Here is a 21,453-nt window from a genome sequence, read left to right on the forward strand (position 1 = left end):
TACATGCCAGCGCACCATGCAGCACCACCACCTTACCTGCACACACCGCATCATAATGCAGATGCATACACACCATTACACACCACCCCATCACACAGCGCTCAACGCACACGCACTGCTCCAGGTTTCTCATACAGAAGGGCACTGCTGCAAGAGGATGACGTGGACACATAAAGTGCCTCATTGTGCCTGCTAGTTTTATTTTTTATGTAGTTTTACTAGTGTGCATAGTTTTAACTTTTTTTTCCTTATTGTGTGAACATTTCTTAAAGAATTTATTTAATTCATATTACTTTTTTAAATTGTGTGTGAACATTTCTTAAAGCATTATTTTATTCATATCTTTAAATTGTGTGAACATGTCTTAGAATTTTTATTTAATTCATATTACTTTTTAAATTGTGTGAACATTTTCTTAAAGCATTTTTATTTAATTCATAGAACTTTTTTAAATTGTGTGACCATTTTGAAAATCAGTCTTATCCAATAAAAAAGAAATTCAAGAAATGGTTCAGTTACTTGTTTATTTAAAAGAGAAGCAGTATACAAAAGTGAATGCAATGCAGTGGTTATTACAGTCTGTTGAAGGGTCCTCTGACTCTTTTCCCCTCTTCCTCCATTATAGTCAGGTAACTGTTGCTTTGTGTGGAAGGCTGTACTTTCTGTTTATCAAAGCAGGTGTAAATTATCTGTCTGGCAGGTAAGTCAGGTTGATGTGTAAACAATTTCACAATATTCTTATCCAATAGAAAGCAGGCAAGAAATGGTTTGAGTCACTTGTCCATATGTGCAACACCTGCAAAGTTTACTAAATATCCACAGTGTACTAAATAAATCCACACTAAAGAATTCTATATACAAAAAGTGATTGGTTCATTAAAATAGCAGTGAACAGAAGTTAGTGGTACATACAAAACTGTTCAAGGATCAAGGAACTTTGTAATCACTTTTCTGACCCTTCTCCCCTCTGTCTCATTACAGTAATATGTACAACACCCGCACAGTTTACTAAAAATCCACAGTATACTAAATAAATCCACACTAAAGAATTCTATATACAAAAAGTGATTGGTTCATTAAAAAAAAGCAGTGAACAGAAGTTACAGTGACATACAAAAAAACTGTTCAAGGGTCAAGGAACTTTGTAATCACTCTTCTGACCCTTCTCCCCTCTGTCTCATTACAGTCAGTCAGGTAACTGTTGCTTTGTGTGGAAGGCTGTACTTCCTGGTCACATTGTACAGCACTCTCCACACAGTGTTCGTCCATGGTCTCACTGTTTTCTTCACAGTAGTTGTGGAGAGCAAAGCAGGCATAAATTACATAGGGCAAGTCACTGAGGTTTATGTCCATTGCTCTTCTCAGGGATGCAAATCTGGCCTTCAGCCGACCAAAAGCGCACTCGATGACCATGCGTGCCCTACACAAACATAACCCAAAGTACTGCTCTTGTGGTGTGGAGCCACCGTTTGAATATTCCTTCATCAGAAAAGGTAGTAGTGGATAGGCTGGGTCACCCAGGAGAAATATGGGGATGGGTTCCTCATCATCCACTATCCGCTTTTTCAATGCTGGAATCTTGCCGGTTTTAAAGTAGGCGCTGATCTTTGAATTAGCAAACACTCGTGCATCGTGCGTACTGCCAGGCCACTTTATAACTACATCCATAAATCTGTACTTGTAGTCACACACTGCTTGTACATTTAACGAATGTTTACCCTTTCTGTTGATGTAGTCCATGGCGTGGGATGATGGCTGCTTGATTTCAATGTGGGTCCCGTCCACCGCTCCCAAACACTGTGGCATGCCATGTACACGGTGAAAACCAGACACAAGCTCCTCTGCCTCGGGTTCTGTGAATGGCAGCTTGATATATTTCGGACCGAGGTGGAGAGCGATGGCTTTGCACGTCTGCCTCACGACGACGGAGACAGCCTGCCGCGACAGGCCGAAGGAGTTAGCCGTCTTCCGTAGCCTTCCCTCGTCGCTCAGGTAGTACAGCGTGCAAGTGACCTTCTTTAACGGTCCAATCGCTTCTCTCATGTTGGTTGTTTGGCCTTCAATATGAGGACGAAGTTCTTCGCTCAGGGACACAAGTGAAGCTCTGGACATCCGAAAGTTCTCTCTCCACTCTGCGTCCACGACAACACCATTCACGAAGTTGTCCCACCAGCTACTGGTTCTTCCCGGTCTCACCCAAAATCTTCTTCTTTTGGCCCGTCTAGTTACACGCCGTGGTGGGTTTAAAAGAATCTGACGCATGTGGCCGTGTAAGCGTCTCCGCCGTTCGCCTAGTCGCTGCAACTCCTCTAAATTTTGTCTCAATAATGCGAATAAACTTAGCAGCGTCTGCAGCACTGAAAATGCTACTACTATGGGGGCCGCCATTGTTGTTATGAATGAGGCGTGCGAGAGTCATGTGGCTGGTCATGTGATCATGTGGCTGGTCATGTGGTCATGTGGCTGGGCATGTGGCTGTGACGTCATCGTAAACAAATCCGTTCTGCTCATCCAGACGACTTCGCAACGGCAACGTTGCCAGATCTTTCCACTCTGGAACCCGTTCTCAAAAAGATTGCGTTTTGGGCACCCAAAATGCCGGTGCCGTGTGGACGCCAGGCCTAAACGATAAGCAATTGTATCGGAGTCACCTGAAACCGTTGCCGTGTGGACAGGGCCTAAGCCTGTTCATGAGTTCATGCTTTGAGTTTTCTTATGCTTGTGTTCCTGTTGTTGACCATTGCCTGTCTCATGGACTTTGTTTTTGCCTGCCACTTTGGATTGCATGCTATTTCTGACTGACACTGGATTTTGACCCTTGCTTGGACTGTACTTCTGATTTATTGTCTTCTTGCTGTTTGGCTATTCCTGCCCTGATGATCAAATAAGACCCTTCATAACCTTGTCTCTGCATCTGCATATAACACTATCACAAGGTAGTGTTAGTCTTATAATGCTACCTTGTGGCACAGGGGTAGAGCTCCTGCCTGTTACACCAGAGAACCAGGTTCAATCCCAGGTGAACCCCCCCATACACAGAGGATTATTACATGGTTGTAAAAAGATAAAGTTATCATTTGAGTGGTGGATCTGGGGAAATGGGATGTAAAGGCTGAAGGCCCCCAGAAGCTCTGCAGTTTTTTAAATGCCCAGAGATGCATTTTGAGCTGTCAGAGACATGTTGTAAATGAAATCTCTTAAAGAAAATTACTATCTAAAAGGTTTTAAAAGTAGGAACTTTCAAAGCCATTTAATTAGTCATTGAATGATATTGTCAGAGTTGCAGGTATATGCACAGAACATATTGACAACTGATATATAGTAATATTTATGAAAGTTGCATTGTCCTATGCATTACCACATGACACACTACAGTGTAGTACACTGACTACAAAACATCTTATATCAATAAATTGTTTTAGCAACTGCAATCTGAGCTCCTGCTCAGGACATTCAATGTCCATACAAGACAATGAATATACCCAGGTAAACTGAGGTAATGTAAGTGGCCACTTAAGACGGAGCTTAATACCAAGGTAACTATAAACAAAGACTGCAAGAGTTGCATGTCTATAATACAAAGTCAGTAACTGCAATCTGAGCTCCTGAGTCTAATAGACTGAGTTAACTATACAGTGATTGTGTGAGTTGCATGTGAACAAGTCCTGTAATAAGTCTTAGTTCCCAAGACTCAGGGGATTCATAAAAAAGCATCGTTCTTGGGTGCTTTGTTGCAGACATGTTAATAACTTTGTCATAATCCAGTTTAATGTCTCTGTGGATGAACAACAGGATCAGACTATTTAGGTGCTCTTCCAGCATAGTGCTCCTATACACATTCTTAATGTACCTGAGAGAGGAATTCACTCTTTCAACCGCTGCACTAGTTACAGGACAAAGTAGCAACAGATACAAAATCATGTGTATATTTGGGAACATCCTTGCTTTGCACAATGGATAGTGCAGTGTTGCTTCCAGAGTGGCTGGCTTGTCATCTACATCTCATCGGTGTTGCCAAAGCCTCACCTCCTGGGCAAAAGTATGCTTTGTTGGCAGGTCTGGCTCATAATAATCCAAAAGACTGTCGAAATCTGAATCTTCAAGATGGGTTCTTGCTCATTCTGAGTAATTTAACCAATGAGTAGCATGAACAGAGAGGCTGGGAAACCTGTCAATCATTTGTTGAATCATAGTCTCCAGTAAAGGTATGAATAGTGCCCTCCTGTAGTAGATTTCTGGAGTCTCTGCTTCCACATTGCTACACATTGTTTGCTTGTTGCATGTCCTGGGCAGTGATATGGATATGCCAGCCTTTTCTGCCATAGAACCTGGAATTTGAAACAGTTTTAAATTCTGTCTCTGCCTTGTCCCTGACTGATTTCAGTTCCTTGAGAATCAGTTTAATCTCTTGATAAGCAGTGATGTCAGCTGTGCTTCCTTGTAACTTGGTACTTAACATGCATGCTAACAAGACCATAAACATAAAAGGATGGTACACACCCTTCACATGTGGTCAACAGTACAGTCTGGGAATACAGTATGTTTTTATATAGATGCACAAAGTACCTGCACCCTGTTAAAATCCAACAGGACTCAACTAGCTTGTTTTTCACTGCATTCGTGTGACGAGCAAAAAAGCCTAAGCTAGGACCTACTATTAAATATGAATTTATACCATAAACTCTTCAGCTCAATCCCACATAATTTATTTTGTTTATTTTTTAAAACCTTATTAATAAAAAAAAAACAGTGGGGATATCAGTATCTGCAATACAATCAAGTCACAAATCCAAGTAGCCATGCACTAAAACTTTTTTTTTTTTGGACTGGGGAGCGCTCGCCAGTGCCCAAACCCGCAAAAAAAATAAAAAATAAAATTAAAAAAATCTGCACCTGTCACGGAACAGACAGGAGAGGAGATCAAATGCACTCAAACCACAGTTTATTAATAATAAGGGAAAAGGGAGTTGGGAGAATGTGTGTGAAGTCCAGAGGCAGGGATGGCTGGTGGTGACATCTGAGGTCACCCATCCAGGTACTGACCAGGCCCGACCCTGCTTAGCAGCTGAGATCTGACAGGATCTGGCGTAGTCAGAGAGCTGTGGCTATAGGCTGACAGAACTTGGGTTTCAGGCAGTCTCCAAGCGTGCAGTCCCTCAGCAGGCAGGAGTTAGAGAGCAAACTGGAACACAGAGTCACAAATCAGGTAGCAAGATAGGGGACAGAAGGCAGATCAGGTTACTGGGGCTGGAGAGCAGACAGAGTCAAACGGAACAGAAGGCAGGTCAGGGTACCGGGGCTGGAGAGCAGACAGAGTCAAATGGAACAGAACAATTTCAGGAGTCAGAGTAGTAGGAACACAGAGCAGGTTATCAGGCTGAAAGTTGCAGATGATCTGACACTGAGGCTAGGAAGAACTGCAGCTTAAATACACCCAGAGGGAAGCAGGTGATCAGCAACAGCCAATGACAGTCATTGAAAGTTAATAAGAGGAAGTGAGTGCGGGCATGGCCGGTAATGCTGAGTGGAGATGTTACCTGAAGAGAGAAGCCCACAGGTAGGACCATGACAGAACCCCCCCTCAAGGGACAGCTCCAGAAGTCCCTAGCCACAGATCCACCAAGACAGGTGGGAGGAGGGGGAATACCGGTGGAGGGTCAGAATTCCTCTGACTGGTCAGTGTCCATAGTCTCCGCACCCTCTTCACCATCAGAAGAATCATCATCCAAGGGCCCCCGCCCAGGATTCGGTTTAGTGTCAGGCTCAGGCGCTGGAGCCGGGGCAGGGTCCGGAAGTGGATCCACCTGGTGAGAACCCCTATGTCGGCCCCGTCGGATGGAAGGCTGGTCAGGGTGTAGCCGATGGAAGTCGGAGATGAGGGCCGGATCCAGAATCTTTCCAGCAGGAACCCACATCCTCTCCTCAGGACCATAGCCCTCCCAATCCACCAGGTATTGGAGACCCCTGCCCCTGCATTGTGACTTCAGCAGTCGCCGGACGGAGTAGACTGGGCCACCATCGATAAGACGAGGAGGAGGAGGAGCAGCTGGGACCAGCGGGCTCTCGTGCACTGGCTTGATCTTAGAGACGTGGAAGGTGGGGTGCACTCTCATGGATTTGGGCAGTCGGAGCTGGACAGCAGACTGGCTGATTATCCTCTGTATAGGGAATGGTTTGACGAACCGAGGTGCTAGCTTATGAGACTCCACCTGGAGGGGCAGGTCCTTGGCAGATAGCCACACCTTCTGGCCCACCCGGTAGGTGGGCGCAGGCGTCCTCCGCAGGTTGGTGCCAGTAGAGTAGCTGGTGACTGACTTGAGGAGTGCAGCGCGGGCTTGAGACCAGGTGTGGCGGCATTGGCGTGCATAGGTGAGGGCAGCCGGGCAGGTGACCTCTCCCTCCTGGCTGGGGAACAGGGGTGGTTGGTAGCCATACATGCAGTGGAATGGGGACAGCCCGGTGGCTGAGCTGGTGAGGGAGTTGTGAGAGTATTCCACCCACAGCAGGTGCTCACACCAGGCCCTAGGGTTGTGTGACGCCATGCACCGAAGTGCCTTCTCCAACTCCTGGTTAGTCCGCTCAGACTGGCTGTTGGACTGGGGTCGGAATCCGGAGGTGAGGCTGGCGGTGGCCCCGAGTAGGTGACAGAACTCCTTCCAAAAAGAGGAGGCGAATTGCAGCCCCCAGTCCGAAACGATGTCCTTGGGCAGCCCATGGATGCGGAAGACATGTTGCAAGACGATCTGGGCAGTCTCCTTGGCTGACGGTAGTTTAGGGAGGGGAACAAAGTGTGCCATCTTGCTAAAGCGGTCCACGATGGTGAGTATGACCATCATCCCGTTAGAAGGGGGTAGACCCATAACAAAATCCAGGGAGATGTGGGACCAGGGTCGCATAGGCACAGGCAGAAGCTGGAGCAAACCAGCAGGAGGTTGGCTGGAGGACTTATTTTGGTTACAGGTAGGGCAGGCTCGGACGAAGTCTCGCACATCCCTGCTCATAGTAGGCCACCAGAACCGTTGGGCGAGCAGGTGGTAGGTGCGAGTGGAACCAGGGTGGCAGGCTAGACGGGAGTCGTGTCCCCATTGTATAACCTGGGATCGCAGGTCTTCAGGAACGAAGAGGTGACTTGTGGGGCATGCACTGGGGCTGGGTTGGTCACGGAGGGCTTCCCGCACTCGTTCTTCGATGTCCCAGGTCAGCGCAGCAACAATACAGGGGTCAGGTAGGATGGGAGCCGGGTCCTTGGAGGGGGCATCACCCTTCTGGAACTGGCGGGAGAGTGCGTCAGGCTTGGTGTTGCGAGATTCGGGCCGGTACGAAAGGGTGAAATTGAAGCGGGTGAAAAAGAGAGCCCAGCGGGCCTGTCTGGGGTTGAGTCGTTTGGCGGTGCGGATGTATTCTAGATTCTTATGGTCTGTCCAGACCAGGAATGGGACTACGCACCCCTCCAGCCAGTGGCGCCATTCCTCCAGGGCGAGCTTGACCACCAGCAGTTCCCGATTGCCGACGTTGTAATTGCGTTCGGCCAGCGACAGCCGGCGGGAGAAGAACGCACAGGGGTGGAGCTTGTTGTCATCCGCAGACCTCTGTGAGAGCACTGCCCCAACTCCCACATCCGAGGCGTCCACCTCAACGATGAATTGCCGCTCCTCATCAGGCAGCCGGAGGACGGGAGCAGTGGTGAACCGAGCCTTGAGGGTGGCAAAGGCTTCGTTGGTGGCCGGAGTCCAGGTGAAGGGCTGTTTGGTACTGGTCAAGGCGGTGAGGGGTGACGCAATGGTGCTGTAATTACAAAAGAATTTCCTGTAGAAATTTGCGAAGCCCAGGAACTGCTGAAGCTGCTTCCTGCTCTCTGGTACTGGCCATGAAGTAACTGCAGAGATTTTGGCAGGGTCCATCTGGATGCTCCCTTCTGCCATGATGTACCCCAGGAACCCCACAGACTTGGCATGAAACTCACACTTCTCTGCCTTGACGAAGAGGGAGTTTTCCAGGAGACGACGGAGCACTTGCTGGACATGCTGGGTGTGTTCGGACAGGGTTTTAGAGAAGATTAGGATGTCGTCGAGGTAAACGAACACGAACTTGTTCAACATATCTTGCAGGACATCATTCACCAGAGCCTGGAATACCGCTGGCGCGTTGGTAAGGCCAAACGGCATCACCCGGTATTCATAGTGACCGGTGGGGGTGTTGAACGCGGTCTTCCACTCATCTCCCTCCCTTATCCGAACCAGGTGGTAGGCATTCCGGAGATCGAGTTTGGTGAAGACCGTGGCTCCCTGGAGCAGCTCGAAGGCGGAGGTAAGCAGTGGGAGAGGGTATCGGTTCTTGACGGTGATGTCGTTGAGACCCCTGTAATTGATGCAGGGGCGCAGGGACCCATCCTTCTTTCCCACGAAGAAGAACCCAGCGCCGGTGGGCGAAGAGGATGGACGGATGAGGCCGGCAGCCAGAGAGTCACTGATGTAGGTCTCCATCGCCTTCCTTTCCGGGGTGGACAGAGAGTAGAGACAACCCTTGGGTGGCGGAGTGCCTGGGAGGAGATCAATGGCGCAGTCGTAGGGCCAGTGAGGAGGCAAGGAAGTGGCCTTGGTTTTACTGAATACCTCCCGAAGGCTGTGATAACACGCTGGGACATTAGTGAGGTCGGGGGCAGAGCTGGCAGGTGGAGTACGGGTGTTTAGGATGGCGGCTCGTAAGCAGGTCCGATGGCAGTCCTTGCCCCATTCTTTTATCTCTCCAGTGGCCCAGTCGAGGTGAGGACTGTGCTGGCGGAGCCATGGATAGCCCAGGATGAGAGGTTGGCCGGGGGAATGGAGCAGGTGAAATTGGATGGTTTCGTGGTGGTTGCCTGACAGGGTCATCGGAACAGGGGCAGTGAGGTGGGTGACGGTGCCAAGGAGATGGCCATCCAGCGCCCTGGCTGGAACGGGAGAGGATAGGAGGTGGCTTTGCAGGTCCAACTGGCGCGCAAGCTCAGTGTCCATGATGTTAGCCTCGGCCCCGGAATCCACCAGGGCGGCCAGGGTGTGGGTGGAATCCAACAGACGAAGGCAGACTTGGAGCATAGGTTTCTGGCTGGTGGAGGACTGGATGGTCATTGAGCCCAGCCAGGCCCCTCCTATGTCCGGTGAGCTCGTCGCTTTTACTGGGCAAGAGGCAGCTAGGTGACCGTCACCCCCACAGTACAGGCACAGATTGGAGGTGATCCGACGCTGGCGCTCTGCCGGGCTGAGGGGAGCACGGCCGATCTCCATGGGCTCTGACTGGTCCGGAAGGCTCGGCGGAGAAACAGCAGGAGATGTAGCAGGGGCTGGGTCACTCCGTGCACTGGTGACTGACTGAGCCTGGCAGGCCCTCTCTCGTCGATGGGTCTGGACCCGGCGGTCTATGCAGACGGCCAGGGCAACAGCCTCATCGAGTGTCGATGGTTGTTCATACGAGACCAGTTCGTCCTTCATGTAGTCGGCCAGGCTGTGCAGAAAGGTGTCCACCAGCGCCTGCATGTTCCACTTGCTGTGCCGGGCCATGGTCCGGAAGTCGACCGAGTAGTCAGCCACTGTTTGTCTGCCTTGGCGAATACGCAACAGTCCTCCGGATGCCTCTGCTGACAATGAGCCCAGGTTGAAGACCTTAGTCATTTCCGCTGAAAACAAGGAGAAGGAGGCACACGTTCATACTCTGCCATTCCCCACAGGCAGGCGCGACCAGTCAGATGAGTGATGACGAAGGCCACCTTAGCTGCCTCTGACACGAAGGTTCTGGGCTGCAGGTCGAACAGCAGCTGGCAGCTGGTCAGGAAAGCACGGACTTGGGAGGGGTCACCATCAAAACGCTCCAGACTGCCAACCTTGGGTTCCGGGGTGCCGAGTGCAGCAGGAGCACCTCCCGGAGCTGGCACATCAGCGGCGGGTATGACAGGGGCTGATGCAACGAGGGGGAGCAGTGGTTGACTCGGAGGAGCAGTGGGTGCTAGAGCGGTGAGCAGCTGGAGTGCTTGGTCCAGTCGCTGTAGCTGGAGCCCAAGCTGGATCAGGGCTGCAATGTCGGCAGACATCCGACTGACATCTTCCTCGGTGTGCTGCAGCCGGTCTAGGGCAGAGGGTTCGGGCGCTGACTCCATGTGTGGTCAGATTGTTCTGTCACGGAACAGACAGGAGAGGAGATCAAATGCGCTCAAACCACAGTTTATTAATAATAGGGGAAAAGGGAGTTGGGAGAATGTGTGTGAAGTCCAGAGGCAGGAGAACTAAGAGGCAAGGATGGCTGGTGGTGACGTCTGAGGTCTCCCATCCAGGTACTGACCAGGCCTGACCCTGCTTAGCAGCTAAGATCTGACAGGAGCTGGTGTAGTCAGAGAGCTGTAGCTGTAGGCTGACAGAACTTGGGTTTCAGGCAGTTTCCAAGTGTGCAGTCCCTCAGCAGGCAGGAGTTAGAGAGCAAACTGGAACACAGAGTCACAAATCAGGTAGCAAGATAGGGGACAGAAGGCAGATCAGGTTACTGGGGCTGGAGAGCAGACAGAGTCAAACGGAACAGAAGGCAGGTCAGGGTACCGGGGCTGGAGAGCAGACAGAGTCAAATGGAACAGAACAATTTCAGGAGTCAGAGTAGTAGGAACACAGAGCAGGTTATCAGGCTGAGAGTTGCAGACGATCTGACACTGAGGCTAGGAAGAACTGCAGCTTAAATACACCCAGGGGGAAGCAGGTGATCGGCAACAGCCAATGACAGTCACTGAAAGTTAATAAGAGGAAGTGAGTGCGGGCGTGGCCGGTAATGCTGAGTGGAGATGTTACCTGAAGAGAGAAGCCCACAGGTAGGATCATGACAGCACCTTTAAACCCCAGTGAGAGTAAAATGTCAGGGACATTGCTTTTCTTTTAAAATAAATTCTGTGCACAGTATACAGGTACAAATATAAACAAGTGTACACTCAAGCATGTCTTGTATGGATATTATGCCAGTATAAAGGAGTTTATTTTTTGGGTTTTGTTAATCTTTAATGTGACTGGCAGCAGCCAATCAAAAGTCAGCAGCTTTTAATTTCCACTTGTCCAGTCAACATGAAAATTGCTATGTAGGTTTATGACATCAAAAAGAAGGAATGCACAAAACCTTGGTACAAAGAACCAAAAGGCGGCATGACAACAAAGTTGTTTACATTTTAGCCTCTATCTCAGAAATTACTTGACAAATTCAAAATTCATTTTGCTTCTGTTTTCTACAATGCACTTTGATCAATCTGCATTGTAAATTTGACTTTTTACAAATTAATATTCCTGCATTTTCATACTATCAGAAAACCCTACTTTCATCAACTTGTCTGAAACTGCTCAGAAGATTCAAATGAAATTCAGCATAAAGCATCTCCAGACTATCCATCCATCATCTATACCATTTATCCATCAGGGTTGCAGGGGAAGCTGGAGGCAATCTAGCTGACTTCAGGTGAAAGGTGGGGTATACCCATTGCAGGGCTTCTACAGACCATATGGTGTCTTGCAAAAGTATTCTTCCATTTGATGTTTGTTCTGCTTTGTCACATTACAAACTGGAATTAAAATAGTTTTTTTTTTGGGAGGGGGGTGTTAGCATCATTGGATTTACACAACATGCCTACCACTTGAAAGGGATATATATATATATATATATATATATATATATATATATATATATATATATATATATATATATATATATATATATGATGACACACAGTTGTTGTTGTTTTTTTAATTGTGACCCAAACAATAGTTGAGATGAAAAAAAAAAACAGAAATCAATTGTGTGCATAAGTATCTATTGTCATGATATGGATCTATTAGCTTAGCACATCTAGCCACTGTGATTTTTACCCATTCCTCAAGGCAAAACTGCTCCAACTCCTTCAAGTTAGATGGGTTGCATTGGGGTACAGAAGTCTTCAAGTTATGTCACAGGTTCTCAATTGGATTGAGATCTGGGCTTTGACTAGCCCATTCCAAGGCATTTAAATGTTTCCCTTCAAACCACTCCAGCATAGTATTAGCAGTATGTTCTGGGTCATTGTGTTGCAGAATGTGAACCTTTGTTCCTGTCTCAAACCTCTGGCTAACTCAGGTTTTCCTCCAGAATTGCCCTGTATTTAGTGCCATCCATCTTTCCTTCAATCCTGTCTCTGCAAATGAAAAACATCTTCACAGTATGATGTCTTGCACCACCATGCTTCACTGTCAGAATGGTGTTCTCAGGGTGTTGGGAAATGTTGGGTTTGTGCCACGCATGGCATTTACCATGCTGACCAAAAATTTAAATTTTAGTCTCATCTGACCAGAGAATCTTCTTCCATATGTTTGGGGAGTCTGCCACGTGCTGTTGGGCAAACTCCAAACTTTTTTTTTCTTGAAGCAATGGCTTTTATTCTGGCCATTCTTCCATAAAGCCCTGCTCTGTGGAGCGTACTGCTTAAAGTCGTCCTATGGACAGATACTTCCATCTCTGCACTGGATCTTTGCAGCTCCTTCAGGGTTATATTTAGTGCCTTTGTTGTATCTCTGATTAATGCCCTCCTTGCCTGGTCTGTGAGTTTTGGTGGGCAGCCTTCTCTTGTCAGGTTTGTAGTGGTGACGTATTCTTTCTATTTTGCTTTAGTGGATTTATTGGTGCTCCATGGGATATTCAAAGATTGGAATTAATTAATTAATTAATTAATTAATTAATTAATTAATTAATTAATTAATTAATTAATTAATTAATTAATTAATAACCCAAACCTTATCTATACTTCTCCACAACTTTTGTCTCTGACCTGTTTAGAGTGCTCCTTGGTTTTCATGTTGCTTGCTTAGTGTTGCAGTCAGGGTCCTTCTAGAACAGGTTGATTTATACAGACATCATGTGACAGATCACATGACACTTTGATTGTGCACAGGTGGATCTTTATCAACTAATTATGTAACTTGTGAAGTTAATTGATTGGACCAGCTCTTATTTAGGGGTCTCATATGAAAGGGGGTGAATACCTATGCACACTCCTAAATTTCTTTTTTCTCTCTCCATCTTCATTATTGTTTGTAAAAATTTGCACCTTTAAAGGGGTAGGCATATTGCGTAAATCAAATGGTGCTAACCCCCAACAATCCATTTTTATTCCAGCTTGTAATGCAACAAAACAGGACAAACACCAAAGCGAATGAATACTTTTGCAAGACACTGTACTTACAAAAGGTTGTTCAAGAAAATTTGATATGTTAAACCTTTTCATTTATTTACTTAGATGAAATGTTGTCATTAGTCAATTAATTTGAAGTGGGCTAAATAAGCCACTCTGACTGTCCAATCTACACTTTATTTAGCATCGAGGTGTATGACATGATTTAGATAGAATTAGATATTTTCATTAAGTCTTATCATACATTACCTTTTTTATTCATATTTTAAGTGATTGTGATACTGTTCTTAAAATATTTTTAGGTAAAACTTTCTCATGGTTACTGCAGCATCTTCCATGGTGTAATGGTCAACAAACCCTGTAAAAAACCTGAAGGTGCTGAGTTTGAACCCAGCTTGAAGCGGCAAGTTTACTAACACTCAAGTGTTAAGTACTTAGGTGGTCTTTTGGCTCTATATAAAACCCAAGAGGTTAATGAGGTATCTTCTCATTTCCCCAAACTCTACATTTACAATCAAAACACATCTAAACACAAAAATGCAAAATACTCATTTTACTCTTAGAGCTATTGGCATTTATGTGCATACATTATAATATATAAATATAATATATAAAACAAAATATATATAAATATATAAAAAGGTAAATAAATACATGTACTTATGCATATACTTGTAATACACTTGGGGAAGTCATTGCCTAAAAGTTAGAAAAGCAGCACTGGAACCAAAAGGTCGCCGGTTTGTTTCCCTGAGCCAGCAGGAATGGCTGAAGTGCCCTTGAACAAGGCGTCTAACCCCCAACTGCTCCCTAGCCTGCCCACTGCTGTTTATCAGGGTCCTGTTGTCTGCTCTGGATAAAAACATCTGCTAAATGCCTGTAATGTAATGTAGATTGTAGACCAATAATGGTATTTTTATCATATCTAATCATTGCCGTACTGAATAACTACAAATAACCAGCTGAATAAAAAACATAAACATATTTAGTTTATTAGTTTATATATATATATATATATATATATATATATATATATATATATATATATATATATATATATATATATATATATACACACACTACCATTCAAAAGTTTGGGGTCACCCAGACAATTTTGTGTTTTCCATGAAAAGTCACACTTTTATTTACCACCATAAGTTGTAAAATGAATAGAAAATATAGTCAAGACATTTTTCTGGCCATTTTGAGCATTTAATCGACCCCACAAATGTGATGCTCCAGAAACTCAATCTGCTCAAAGAAAGGTCAGTTTTATAGCTTCTCTAAAGAGCTAAACTGTTTTCAGCTGTGCTAACATGATTGTACAAGGGTTTTCTAATCATCCATTAGCCTTCTGAGGCAATGAGCAAACACGTACCATTAGAACACTAGAGTGATAGTTGCTGGAAATGGGCCTCTATACACCTATGTAGATATTGCACCAAAAACCAGACATTTAGTAGAATTTAGCTAGAATAGTCATTTACCACATTAGCAATGTATAGAGTGTATTTCTGATTAGTTTAAAGTGATCTTCATTGAAAAGAACAGTGCTTTTCTTTCAAAAATAAGGAAATTTCAAAGTGACCCCAAACTTTTGAACGGTAGTGTGTATATATATATATATATATATATATATATATATATATATGGTGGCATAGTGGTTAGCACTGTCGCCTCACAGCAAGAAGGTCCTGGGTTCGAGCCCAGCAGCTGGTGAGGGCCTTTCTGTGTGGAGTTTGCATGCTCTCCCCGTGTCTGTGTGGGTTTCCTCCGGATGCTCCAGTTTCCCCCACAGTCCAAAAGCATGCAGGTTAGGCTAATTGGTGGTTCCAAATTGATCGTAGGTGTGAATGTGAATGGGTGTCTGTGTGTCAGCCCTGCGATGACCTGGTGACTTGCCCAGGGTGTACCCCGCCTCTAGCCCATAGTCAGCTGGGATAGGCTCCAGCTTGCCTGCGACCCTGTCGAACAGGATAAGCGGCTACAGATAATGGATGGATGGATATATATGTAATCTGAGTACATGTAGCTGATATTCAGGCATTAATTGAATTAACGTCGGGGTTACCAGAATGGTTTGAGTTCGCGATGCACGCGGTAATGGAAACCCTCCAATCTGGCAACTCAACCTTATCCTTGGCATGTATTACTTCAGTACCACGGAAAGCTCCACAGGTCCAGATTTCAGCCTGCAAAGAAGATCGTTGCCAAATTCCAAAGTGGACAAATAAAACTCACGACATAAGGTTTATGCCTACCTATTAAATCATATCTTATGTCGGCTACTGAACATTATGTAGACTAGAGGGAGACAAAATATTGCACTTGTCTCTTCAATTTTCTATATGTCCATTTCATAAGATTATACTATTGAATAAACATTGTAGAACGCTGTGGTGTTTATATTAACGTCGCTTGATTAACTTACTTGCTATTCGTTGTCCAAATATTTTAGATGTTCTACCTAGGTCTACTCTTTTACTATATAATTCCAATAGTTTACCCGCCTTTATTTTGTCGATTTAATTATACGATGAAAAAAAAATACATCACTGTTCCTTTAAAACGTGTCGACTCCGTAGATTTCTCTCTCTCTCTCTCTTTAGATGTGACTGTACCCGTGTATCTCTGCTGTCAAAGCTCCAGGACAGCTCGCTGCACGGGGGAAAAAGACACACTCGTGGTAGAAAGCGGCTGAATACTGGAACAACTGTAGCATTTGATACTGAATTATATATCTAATTGCACTCGCCACTTATCAGTTTAAAAAAAAAGTGTGTGAAACTTCGTTTCGCATTTCCAAGACAGTTGAAAACAGGCGCAGGTGAACACACAAGGATCTACCGAGGAGACGAAGACAAGATCTTTAGAAGAGCCTTGCGCTGACTTTGCCTGAAGTCGAAGCTTTTCACGCGATGTCGAGGAAAAAGGCGCAGAAGGGCAAAAGCGGCAACGCGAGCCCCTCTACCACCAAAGACCACAATAACAGATTGGGTAAAAGTGGCCTGGTAACTGGAGTTCAGGCTAATGGAGTGGTGCATCCAAGCCGAGCATCTGTCAGCAGTAGTGAATTTTACGACGTCGCGTTCAAGGTGAGCAACCATGAAATATGTAGCTCACGCTAAGAAATAAAGGTTTTCTCCATCACCTTTTGTCTAGGCCTCTTTGTTTTGTCATTCAGAGGGAACCCTTAAAAGTTTTACGTGGAACCTTACAACAGGTTCCAGGTAGAACCTCGTTAAGAAGCTAGAACCCTTAACTAGCCAAAGAACTCAAGAACCCCAGAATGGTTTTTGACAATCAGTAGCACAGTCATGTAGTCCTCATGAAGACCCCCTCTCCCGAGGCTACTTCCTACTACTTACTTTTCATGGTTTTGAGTTTCTGTAACTATAACAATAAGAATAAATAAAATGAATTTAACATTGCTGTCTGAGTCTTAAGAGAATAATCCTAGTAACCAGTCATCGCTGGGGTGAATAGAGTTTATTTAAGCTAATTCAACGTAATTTTATCACACTCCATGTAAATGGAACTGCTGTGACAATGGGTTGTCCGAAAACTGCTCATTTGAGGTTTATGGGTTGTTGTTTTTTGTTTGTTTGTTTGTTTCTTCCCCAAAGAGGTTCTTACTGTGCATGGTTCAGCATGTTTGTTTCAAACTTATTTGCATTGTTGGGCATTTTGCTTTAGTGGTTCTTTAAGATTGCAGTCCAGTTGCCTTGATTAAGGTTACTACCACTAAACATTTAAAATGGACCTGGACGGATTGAGAACCATCCATGCACGTACATAACCAAGGTGTGTGTGTTATATATGCCCAGCCCAACCTGTATAAGAAGGTACAAGTATAAGGCTGAGATGGTGGCAGCATTTGTATTTTACATTTTAAGTCTTTATTTGTATGAAGTTTCCCTTGCTCTGAATTTTGTACAAAATTGGATTGTTTGAAATAGTGATCAACTTCAGCTTGTCTCAAACAATTCATACACTTATCAACTACAGCCAGTGTTTAGCTTTAAAGATAACGCACCTGTGTGCACACAGTGTTTGTAACACATGTTGTAAGCAGATGCAGACATTAGATAACTGGTCTTTAGGGTTGTGTGTATTTGACTGTGGCTGCTGGGTGCATTGCCAGATCATGCAGCGTGCAAACAGCACATACAGCAGCTGTGTCAATATACAGCATCGTTTGAAACACTGGAAGTACAGCGACTTAAAACAGTTGCAGATGGAGAATTACAAATACTGAACTTCCACAACAACAAGAGCAAAAAAAAAAAAATCACAGTGAGCATAATTGATTCAAAATCCATCAGCATATTTCTGTGAGTAGTTGGCAGTGCAATACAGAATGTTTTTGGCTCCTGGAAAAGGGCTTGAATAGAATTTGAGTGCACTTAATTCTAAAGTGTAGCTGTAAGAAGTACACACAGCTCCCCTCCCCTTTCTGACATGTATATACAGTAATACATTATTCTGTAATTGCTATACAGTATACATAATGTCAGAGTTCATTTTGAACAGCATTATTATTGACTCATCTTTTCAAAGAACTGAAGCAACAACTATTGAAGGGAAAGTCAATCTTTATAAACCCAGTTCCAATTTGGCACATACCAATTTAAACTGTTTCAAAGTGTTCCAGGTTTGCCAAGTGTTTTTTTTTTTTAATCAAGCATCTTTAATCTTATCCCCAGTGGGCTAGTTGCAGAACATGGCTGCAGGTTTTCATTTCATCCAAATAGGAGACAGCATTATTATCACCCATTCTGAAGTGATTATGATTATGACCTATTCCCTCCAAAGCCTCGAAAAGTTACACCTTTCACAGTGAGACCTCCTAAAGGGTTCCCTCTGTAGGGAACCCCCATTTTTCAGAATCTCAGCTAGTGTTTTATTGTTTCTCAATCACTGACTCTTATGTAAATGAAAACAAGTATCTCAGTTTACCAATGAGCAAATGGATGAAACAGTGAACCCCCCCCCCCCCCCTCCCTTACTATTACCACCATTTTTATTTACCAGTTCCAGTTAATTTAGCAAGAATTTATAAATTTACAGACAAAATTAATTCAAATGCATGAGCTATGCATGGGCTGTTACCTGAGGTAGATAGAATAAAAACATGAAACCTATAAAAAAAACCACTCACATTTGTCATACCATTATGTCTAGCTGTTTTATTTTTTTAAAGTCACAATTTACTATTTCTAAATGTAGCCTAATATTGGACCTGTAGATAAACTCACTTGTTTCCGCAGACATTTTTTTAAATTCTACACAAAAATAACACGATCTTTGGAGTGAAGCATTCATCTATTCTCTTTGAAAGTGATCATTTTGAAGTAAGTTCTTTTCAGTAAATTAGTTTCAAGCAACCAATGTGACCTACTAAGCAACAATGTTTATTGTCCTGTGTAAGCTTTATCATATCATAATTGTCTACAGCCCAAGAGTTGTTTGTTGGAATGAAACCCTGCAGACACACCGTAATTTATATCCCATTACAGGTCAACACTAAATGACCACAATTCAACAATCATGTATTTAAACTCGAGCCACACTGTTTTGTTTTCCAGTTCAGTGATTGTTCTAAATCTGCTAAAATGAAAACATCAAAAATATTACATTGCGAGACATGTATAAGGTTGTGTGTGCCACCAAGATAAAGCTGATATCCTCAGTCTGTTGGTGAATGAAGGAGTTATTTTATTAGTTCAGTTTCGTGATTAAATAATGCAAATTAAAAATTTATGAACTCATGACAATTTTAGTCAAACAACTAAATGAGCTAATCATAGTGGCAAAATCTTAGGAATCCTCATTAAAAACTGCAATACCTACAGTCAATATGGTAGGAAACAGCTAGACCTTCGAGTGGTATAATTTAAAATTAATAACTGTTCAAATTCTGATTTACATAGGTATAAGCTATCATTGACCAGTTATTTAAAATGCAACACATGGGGTTGTGTGTGTTTTGTGTTTTTGCCCCCCTGCAGCTTTACTGACTGCAGTGCAGAAACATTTTCAGAGTTTAACTGTACTAGCATTTCTTATCACATTGACCTACTTCATGTCAAATACTGATTGAAGTGAGCTTGTATATCCATGTGTTTTCACTTTGTTAGAACAGTTACAAATGTCAAAATCAGGCTGTACAGTCAGTGAGTGGAGTAATTCCACATCTCTAAAGTTAAACATTAAGTGGCTGGTTAACACAATACACTGTAGATTATTACTTGCTTAGTGGCAGGTTCATGGTTTGTTGAAAGTAAACTTAAAAGGAAAGATGAGTATTCTTTTGATTTTTTTTTCTTTTAAGGATAAACATAAAGGCAAGTGATACAATACAAACCAAGTGTAGACATTCTTACAACCAGTGAACTGGTATCTGAGGATAATCATGGGACTTGGCATTTAAATGACTCTGATTACACAAGTTTGATTCATGTAATAGTGATCAGTCCCAGAAAAGATGTAGAAATCAGGCTTTGAATAAACAGGATCAAACAAAAATGTTCACATTTGCATAGTTTGAGAATTTTCAGCAGTATAAATTGAGTGAGACATGAGAAGGGATAACTTCTGAGTGTCATGTTGGTGTTGCAGCATATGAGCTAAAGGAGCAAAAAAAAAAAAGAATGGATCTGGGGAAAAGTGAATAAGTTGCCTATGAACATTCCATTATTTTCTGTCTGTTTCACTGGAATATTAAACAGTGAGAAACTATTTTATGTCATTAAAAATGGATGGATAATGGAATGAGAATAAAATGACAAGAATAAAATAATGCTAAAAATGAAGGAAATAAGAGGCTGAGAAAAGACAAGATGGAACAACAGGATAACGCGCAGGAAATGGTGTGACATGAACCTTTAGTATGGTTAGAGGAAGCAGATGGAAGGGACATTTTGTCTGCAACTGATGAGACTGCTCACACTTGCTTATTCACACACTGGAATGTGCCCAGCTAACCCAATAAGTTTAATCACGTCAATGCTTGCTGCACGCTCTATCTGCAGGCTGGAGAAGAGGAATACACAGCTAACTGAGCTGTTGGAAGCCTCTGTCATCAACTCTAATAAGTCACCATGCATTTGATAATGAAGTACAGAGTGGACTAATACAACTCAGTCAAATACAAATGGGTAATAGTCAAATCAAGAAGGGTAGCTATGCAGTAATGTCAAAGTTCCCAAACATATTGAACAATCCTAATGCTTGCTTTAAGAAATTGCCATTGTATAATATAAATATATTTGCATGAGAGAGGTCACAAATATGCTTCACACACCGTGCATCTGCGTGTGTGTATGTGCACGCAGGTTTTTTTTTGTTTTGTTTTTTTCCACTTGCATACAACCCCGATTCCAAAAACATTGGGACAAAGTACAAATTGTAAATAAAAACGGAATGCAATGATGTGGAAGTTTCAAAATTCCATATTTTATTCAGAATAGAACATAGAGGACATATCAAATGTTTAAACTGAGAAAATGTATCATTTAAAGAGAAAAATTAGGTGATTTTAAATTTCATGACAACAACACATCTCAAAAAAGTTGGGACAAGGCCATGTTTACCACTGTGAGACATCCCCTTTTCTCTTTACAACAGTCAGTTGTCCTCAGTCTGGGGACTGAGGAGACAAGTTGCTCAAGTTTAGGGATAGGAATGTTAACCCATTCTTGTCTAATGTAGGATTCTAGTTGCTCAACTGTCTTAGGTCTTTTTTGTTGTATATTAAGTTTTATGATGCGCCAAATGTTTTCTATGGGTGAAAGATCTGGACTGCAGGCTGGCCAGTTCAGTACCCGGACCCTTCTTCTATGCAGCCATGATGCTGTAATTGATGCAGTATGTGGTTTGGCATTGTCATGTTGGAAAATGCAAGGTCTTCCCTGAAAGAGACGTCGTCTGGATGGGAGCATATGTTGCTCTAGAACCTGGATATACCTTTCAGCATTGATGGTGTCTTTCCAGATGTGTAAACTGCCCATGCCACATGCACTAATGCAACCCCATACCATCAGAGATGCAGGCTTCTGAACTGAGCGGTGATAACAACTTGGGTTGTCCTTCTCCTCTTTAGTCCGAATGAGATGGCGTCCCTGATTTCCATAAATAACTTCAAATTTTGATTCGTCTGACCACAGAACAGTATTCCACTTTGCCACAGTCCATTTTAAATGAGCCTTGGCCCAGAGAAGACGTCTGCACTTCTGGATCATGTTTAGATACGGCTTCTTCTTTGAACTATAGAGTTTTAGCTGGCAACAGCA

The 21,453-nt window shown here is 43.7% G+C and overlaps 2 protein-coding genes across 3 annotated transcripts in view; one reads left to right on the plus strand and one right to left on the minus strand.

Moving 5' to 3' along the window:
- Positions 1-1,125: 1,125 nt before the first annotated feature.
- On the minus strand, positions 1,126-2,262 carry LOC132869028 (putative nuclease HARBI1). The gene has a single exon (XM_060902387.1). It carries the CDS (start codon positions 2,260-2,262, stop codon positions 1,126-1,128), a length of 1,137 nt encoding a protein of 378 aa, XP_060758370.1.
- A 13,571-nt stretch (positions 2,263-15,833) lies between these two features.
- LOC132868489 (ras-related protein Rab-26-like) overlaps positions 15,834-21,453 on the plus strand; it is a 451,289-nt gene continuing 445,669 nt past the window's right edge. For both annotated transcript variants that reach the window (XM_060901404.1, XM_060901405.1), the window contains exon 1: positions 15,834-16,254. In XM_060901404.1, coding sequence (XP_060757387.1) covers positions 16,078-16,254 — 177 coding nt within the window. In that variant the 5' untranslated portion in view covers positions 15,834-16,077. The remainder of the gene's footprint in view (positions 16,255-21,453) is intronic.

The sequence above is a fragment of the Neoarius graeffei genome, chromosome 20 (genome assembly GCF_027579695.1).
Source record: "Neoarius graeffei isolate fNeoGra1 chromosome 20, fNeoGra1.pri, whole genome shotgun sequence".
Lineage (NCBI taxonomy): Eukaryota > Metazoa > Chordata > Actinopteri > Siluriformes > Ariidae > Neoarius > Neoarius graeffei.

Bases quoted from the DNA above. Each gene is read 5' to 3' on its own strand.
- LOC132869028 (XM_060902387.1), bottom strand. From the start codon at position 2,262: ATGCGTCAGATTCTTTTAAACCCACCACGGCGTGTAACTAGACGGGCC.